The following is a 7378-nucleotide window of genomic DNA, read 5'->3' as shown; positions in this document are numbered from 1 at the left end:
GTTGATTTATTCTGGAATAATATTCCTGCCTTTTTATTATTCATAATTATGTTAAAAAATTACAGTTTTAAAAATTGGCATTATGCTAGTTTTTTGGACTATTTTTGCATTTACTAAGATTTTTTTAGGCTATTTGGAGTTTAGCTAATATTTCAGCTACATGCTAGCTGTTTTAGCTAATTTAGGTTTCTTTTATATCGTTTTTTTTAGAAAGATTTAGCATTCAGCTAATATTTTAGCTGGCTATTAGCTTTAGCGTCGTCAGCTATCAGCTTCAGTGATTTCAGCTAACAGCACTAGCATCTTCAGCGGTCAAATTCATCTTACAGCATTCACACTAGCATTATCACAGGTAATGCTATATATCTAGTTCATATCTATGTTAAAAGTGACAGCTTTAAGGTTTAAAAATGTAGTTTTAGAGTGTTCAATAAATGTTTCTCCTGTTCGGCCCTTTTGGCCCCCTGTGTGATCGAGTTTGACACTCCTGATCTAGTGTCTGGGAGAAGCTGCTGTGGTCAGTTCAAACAAACTGAGCTCTTTGGCATCAACTCAACCTGTTGCATCTGGAGGAAGAGAAATGACCTCAAGAACAACATCCCTACTGTCAAGCATGGAGGTGGAAGCATTACGGTTTGAGGTTTTTTTTCTTCATTTTGTTTATTGGCGAATGGACAGAGACATGTACTGTCACATCCTGACTGAGAACCTCTTTCCCTCCACCAGGAGGCTTTGAATGGGTCGTGGTTGGGTCTTCCACCGAGATCATGACCCAAAACATCCGGCCAAGGAGACTGAAAACTGACTGAAGACAAAGTCATGGAGTGGTCCAGCCAGTCTCCAGACCTCAGTCCTTAAGAACACCTGTGGAGTCAGCCGATGCTCAGAGTTGCTAAGCAACAACCACAAAATCTGAATAATTTAAGAGTCATTTGCAAAGAAGATTGGACCAGAATTCCTCCTGATATGTGCAGGAACCTGATCGTCAACATCTGACCTCTGTGCTTGGTGATTACAGCTTTGCTACTACGTTTGAAGACTTTCTGGCAAAACGTATTGCTCTAAATGAAATGCAAATAAATTCTTTTAAGTGGATTTCATGATTTTCTATCCGTCACTGTTCAAATGAAGCTGCCACTAATGAGTGTCGATTTCTTTTTGAATCAAACACTCGTTTCCTCCTCTGTATATGCAACACAGATAGAAACATAAAGAACTTTTCACTCTCCACTCCAGGGTGTGGGTCAAGGATCAAACTCATAAAAACAGGTTTTCTCAGTAGGTTTAACAAAAAACAGAAATATCCAGGAACTTAAGGAGCATAACAGGAGATTGGAGCTTTAAGATTTGCTAAAATTCCACAGGGAATGATTCACAAGCGTATAAAAATTATGACTTCTCCCTCGTGTCTCATAGAAAGAGACCGGCTTTTATAAGGTGTGCCCCCCACCCCCACCCCACAAGCCAGGCTGCTTCAATCAAGCTCATTCGGGTCAGGCACTATCGAAGCCTGCTGAAACCAGAGTTTGGGTCCTTAACCAGGTGGAAGGAGAGCGGAGAGGTGAAGGAGAACACGAGTGAATCAAACTAGTAACAATAACCAGACAACTGTGTGACACCTGTGTGAGTGTGCATCTGTGATACCTGCTGACGAGGATCTGACTGTTGGTCGAGTGCGCCCCCACCCAGCAGCAGCACATCCTGAGTGCATGTGAATGTGTAGTTTGATGGAGGGACATGATGAACGTTTCACAGAGCTGCAACAAGTGCGTTTCATTCAAGAATCAGCTGTGCTGCTTCTCCTGCAGGCGTACAAACTCGGCTCCGTCAGCAGAGGACAGACGTCCGTCTTCTAGCAGGAAACTGAGCGTGTTGATTTCATAACTCTCAGGTTTCATGTCATTCAACCCTGCAGCCTGGAGGCAAAGACATTCTCTGCTCATTCTGTCAGATGTTTGATTAATCTGCTCTTTTTTCATCCCCTCTGTTGTTTTGGTGCTCCGAGGCTAAAAAAAGATGCTAACGCTGTCTAGTTTACATCACCAGAAAACCAGAACTCATGGAGCTCGCTCCAGAAGTCAGTTACTTTAGTTAGATTTGATCTATAAAATAGTTTTAGGAGACAAAGTGAATCTGAACCAACGTCTGATGTCAGGAAGACAGCAAAGTGTTGTTAGTCTAAATGAGGATGAAGGGGCTAACCATCCCCCAAAAACCTGTCCAAGCCAGTTCTGTACCACACAGGACGTCTGCCTGTGTTAGTGTGTGTTTGTGCATGTGGGAGTGGATAGTGTCTGATGGCTGGTGTGTGTTAATGTGTGTTGGTTGGTGTGTGTTAACATTTATTGGTTGGTGTGTGTTGGTTGGTGTGTGTTTGTGTGTTGGTTGGGGTGTGTTAATGTGGATCAGTTGGGGTGTGTTGGTTGGTGTGTGTTAACATTTATCGGTTGGGGTGCGTTGGTTGGTGTGTGTTTGTGTGTTGGTTTGCATTGGTTGGTGTGTGTTAATGTGCGTTGGTTGGTTTGGGTTGGTTGGTGTGTGTTGATTGGTTTGTGATAATGTGCGTTGGTGTGCATTGGTGAGTGTTTGTGTGTTGGTTAGCATCAGTGTGCGTTGGTTGGTGTGCGTTAGTGTGTGTGTTTGTGTCCTAAACAGGTCTGTCTGCCGTTCTTTCTTGATGTTTTGACCTCAAACTGTGTGAAAAACAGTGAAACAGACACTACATGAGGGATGCTACAAGAACACGGCTTCTGCACTTAAAAACAGACACAATTGAAGCCAAAGAAATACAACTTTATTGAAGCGTAAACAAAACAAAAACAACCAAGAGAACTGCATAGGAAATGTTTAAAGTCCACAGAGTCCGGGGAGCGGCCGAGAAGCTGCAGCCTCATTTGGACCAAAGACACGACAGGTGCGCTCAGCTCAGTGTTTGTCGAGGGGGGTGGTGTCATGCGGTTTGGACTGATGACACCCCCCTCCCCTTGAACACACGGCAGCGCTCTTCCCCACTCAGCCTGCCTCGCCGGCGCCCCCTGGCTCGTGGACTGAGAGCAGGATACATTCAGTGGATTTCTGCTTAAAGTAACAGATCCAGCGCACAGACGCCACGCCCACAATCCCCTGCGGGGGGGAACAAGACAGCACGGTGTGGTGGAGGAGGGGTCTGAGGCCCCACCCCCACCATCCAGGGCCTGTCCTGCAACACCCCCCGCAGAGGAACGCACCGCGCGGCGCCAACAAGATTCCATCCGTCCTTTTTCTTCACAAAATACATTCTAAAAGGGACGGCGAGCCTCGAGTGGTGAGAAGGATTTGGACTTTTCTCTACAACTCCAGAAGAGAAATCAGGGAAACAAATCAAAAGCTTTTTTCTGATTGATAATTCATGTTGATAATAATGTAAAGGGCACACAAAAGAATCAGGCTAGTACTGAAAGGGGGGGTCACTACATTTATTCCTCTACGGGACAGGATCAGTGGGACACCTGCAGCACAAGGCCACCGGGAACTACCTGAGATCATTTTTTTTTTTTTTTTACTTTCTACGTTTTCAAACCTTTTTCCTTTCCAGCTTACAATCATTTAAGGAGGTCTACGACCGTGCAGGTCGCACGCTAGAGCGCCGCTTCCATCCTCAAAAACCTGCAATCACAGCGCAGGCAGCCAGCCGAGGAACAATCGGGGGCGGGACTAAGATGGAGAAACAGAGTCCCCGCCCCCCAAAAGAAGGGAAAGAATTGCCAAGCGTAGCAGGCTGTACCCTGCAAGGAAATTACAATCGCAAAGGTCAAGGGTCATCCGACCCAATCCTAACGCACGGGCGCATCTTCGGGCGCCTCGTCTTTTATTCTGAAAAACCATCCCAACATCCAGCTACACACCCCATCCGAGTTTCCAACACCTACTGGGAGACATCAGTACAACACAAAACTTTTAAAGCATGCAACGAAATGAAACACCAACAAAAGTTTAAAATACATTTTTTCCTCTTTAAGAGTAAAGATCTTAAGATCTTAAAGATAGAATTCTGCAAATCTTTAAAAAAAAGTGAAAAAGCGAGAGAACAAAAGTGATCCAGCTTCAGTGAAGATGAGAGTAATACTGAAAAACGATATCAGGTAAAACTGCGGCGTTCACGGTGGAAAGCGGCTGGTGGAAACGATATGGCGGATCTGTCACGTTTGAGCTTTTCGGCAACCGTATCCTGAGACGCACGGACGCGCTTGTGCTGAGGGCGGACGCTCCCCCACAGCGGCGAGGGGGATGCGGCCGGCCCTCCTAAGTGCATCCATGAAGAAGTTTGTTCCATTAACTGCATCCATGATATCGCAGCCCAGCGGTGCCCACGTTTGGCACAGAACTCACCGGTGCTTTTGGCACAATGCTGTCGTCGGACCATTTGGTTTATGAATATAAAAAGGCATTAAACGGAGCAGGCAGTTTACAGCATCGTTCTGTCGGAACGCCAAACCAAGCCGCCATCTTTGGTCCTTCAAGCACGTACTCCACCACACTGCCACACGAGAAGAGGTGGAGACATCCACAAACTGAGGTATCCACCAGGACAGTTGAGGTATTTGATTGTTTACATGTGCAGGAGCTATGAGGTATTCACGATCTGAGGTATAGAGAAGACACGCGGATGCCGGTCTGAGGGGAACGGGGGCGTTCTGACCCCTCTGAGGTTCAAACGGGACAGCGGCGTTAGTCTTTGGTGCAGGAACCTGCTGTTCTCTGCGTACAGGGAGGACGCTCGTTCACTCACGCGCCTGTGGCCCAGACTGTGCAGTGAACTCCATGAGTTTTCAGGAAATTTAGGCGTTTCAACAATAATTAAAGAGAGAAAAAAAGTATATAGAAGATTTTAAAGGTTTTTTTTAATTGCCAAATCTGCAATCAACTGTTGTGCAGAAACTAACTTTGGTTGACTCTAGTAGTTGGTCTGTAGACCTCCGTCTTTAGAGGAATCGGTCTACCAAAGCTCAATCAGGAGGCGTCTTTTCAACTCTAAGCACAAATAAATAGGGTAATAGACTGGACTCAGTCCTGGGTCCCCAGGAGCCAAAGGGCCGGACTTTGAAGGGCGCATTGGGCCCTCCAGGTAAGGTGTCCTCTGCACAGGGTGTCGACCTGTGAGGACTTCCTCACGCAGCCCGCCTCGCCTTAAAGGTCAACATTTACTCACTTTAGTCTCTTCACATCCAGGTGACTTAAGTTCTCAAATCTCAAAAGGGATCAACTCCTATTTCTTTCAGAGAAGACAACGCTCTGGGTGCATGTCATCTTCCATCATCTACTCTACCACACATCTCTTTTTGTGAGACATTATTTTAGGAACTGCAGACAGTTTTAGAGCTGATTACAAAAAAAAAAAATAAAACCTCAATATTGTCAGCATTAGCCGCTGAAGCCAGAGGGAGCGTGTGAGGGAAGCAGCGATCGCTGGGATCGCCGCCATGGCGACCTGAGCTCATTTTGATTCCTTTAAAGGTTTGGCATCGCTTCACGTCCACGGAGAGGCGGTCACTCCGGAGCGATGCCTCCCAAAGAGAACGGATGCTGCGGCCTCCGTCCGCGGCGGTCTGAGTATTGTCTCAGCAACAACATTCAGGTTTACATTAACTCATATTTCAAAAAAGCACAGAGGGAATTCCATGAATCCTGTGCAAACATCAACCCAAGAGTCCATTCTTTTCATGTCTCTTAAATAATGCAGTAAAGAGGTAGACTTTCTTTGTAAAACTTCACGGTCTATAACCTCTGCTCAGTGACTATGAGTACATTCATAAAGAGCTAAATGAGGTAGGTGTGGAGCAGAGGGTACAAGGTTTCAAGAAGAGTGAAATTCCCTGAGATGTAAAGAAACGGAGGGCCGACAGAAAGAACCGAGAGCAGCTGAGAGCCAGGGAAGGGAAATATGGCTCCTTATTTGACTGATTATCACTTTGTACCCACAGGTCTCAACAGGAGAGTCAAGAAGAGAATCAACAGCTTGGTTCGTCTTCCTCGGAGTCAGTCTGCTCTCAGTGCTTTGCGATGGCGTCTCCTTCCTGCTGATTCATTCTCCCTCCTGGTTTCCTTCATTGGAAAAAAGGAAAACTGCAAAAACAGGAAGAGAATGCAAAAAAACAAAAACAAAAACAGCGTCTAGAACTTGAGGATGCGGTTATTCCCAAAGTCCACGACCACGATGACGCCGTCTGGCATCACGGCCACGCCAGAGGGGCGGTCCATTTGCCCGTAGCCACTCCCCTGTGTGCCAAATTTGCATAAGAAGTTTCCATTGGGCTCAAATATTTGGATTCGGTGGTTGCGGGAATCTGCCACGATGATGCGGTTCTCTTGGTCCACAGTGACGCCCTGCGGCCGCAGGAACTGCCCGTTCCCGGTGCCCTCGGAGCCCAGGAAGCGAGCCGACTGGCAATCTGGCCGGATGACCAGCAGTCGGTGGTTGTTGAAGTCGGTCACCACCAGGTGGTCTTCGTGGTTGAAGGCTACGCCTCTGGGGGAGTCGAAGTGTTTCCACAGGGCGCCCTCGAAGCCGTACTTGTTGAGGAAAGAGCCGTCGGGGGCGAAGAGCTGCACGCGGTGGTTCCTGGTGTCAGAGACCAGGATCTTCCCCTCAGAGTTGACGGCCACATCCCAGGGATAATTGAACTGCCCGTTTTTGGTGCCTTTTTCCCCAAACTTGAGCAGGAACTGGCCCTCAAAGGTAAACACCTGTCAAGAGAGGAAACTCTGTGAAAACACAAGTCTGAAGGAGATTACGGGTTTCCAGGATTTGAGCCATGAATGCTCAGTTTCAAACACACAAAGCAGGGACCCATGTCTGGTCATAGCGCTGTGATGCCACCGTTCATACCTGCACTCGGTGATTGTCCTTATCCGCCACAATGATTCGTCTCTGCGTGTCACATGCAACACCGGCTGGGCGGTCGAACTGACCCGGTCGGGAGCCCAGGGAGCCGAACTTGTGGTTAAATGTCCCGCAGGGTTTGAATATCTGAGCAGAAAAAAAAGGCTGGATGAGTCTCAGAACAGAGCTACACGAACGATTGTTTTTAGAGTCGACTAATCAAAGATTCATTTTCCGGTTTGTCGACTAATCGGGTCATGTGCAAAATGGATGTAAAGCACACATCTTAACCATCATTAGCTTTAAACTAACTAAAAACTACAAAAAAGTTGTTTTACCTGTGATAACGCTAGTGTGAATGCTTTTAGCTAAAAGTAGTTGCTAAAGATGCTGAAGGTTTTTGCTGAAAATGGTGATGAAATTTACTTTAATTTTTGTTCAATATTTCAAAAACTATAAAGTTTATGAAAACCAAGAATAAGAGCAGAAATGTCCTGAAAAAACTGAGCGTTTTGATAA

General features: G+C 46.3%; 1 protein-coding gene and 1 long non-coding RNA gene across 2 annotated transcripts in view; one reads left to right on the top strand and one right to left on the bottom strand.

Annotated features, from left to right (window-relative positions):
* LOC112136326 overlaps positions 1–1088 on the top strand; it is a 3382-nt gene extending 2294 nt beyond the window's left edge. The window contains exons 2-3 of the long non-coding RNA XR_002917329.2: positions 497–633; positions 727–1088. This is a non-coding gene — a long non-coding RNA (uncharacterized LOC112136326). The remainder of the gene's footprint in view (positions 1–496; positions 634–726) is intronic.
* A 1684-nt stretch (positions 1089–2772) lies between these two features.
* Positions 2773–7378, bottom strand: part of trim71 (tripartite motif containing 71, E3 ubiquitin protein ligase) — a 34454-nt gene continuing 29848 nt past the window's right edge. The window contains exons 6-7 of the mRNA XM_024257912.2: positions 6866–7006; positions 2773–6723 (exon numbers count right to left, since the gene is read on the bottom strand). Of these exons, the coding sequence (XP_024113680.1) occupies positions 6151–6723; positions 6866–7006 (714 nt within the window). The 3' untranslated portion in view covers positions 2773–6150. The remainder of the gene's footprint in view (positions 6724–6865; positions 7007–7378) is intronic.

Source organism: Oryzias melastigma, linkage group LG11, assembly GCF_002922805.2.
Source record: "Oryzias melastigma strain HK-1 linkage group LG11, ASM292280v2, whole genome shotgun sequence".
In the NCBI taxonomy this organism is placed as follows: Eukaryota; Metazoa; Chordata; class Actinopteri; order Beloniformes; family Adrianichthyidae; genus Oryzias; species Oryzias melastigma.
Note: the sequence above shows the minus strand (reverse complement) of the source record. Positions and strands in the feature narration are given on the sequence as shown.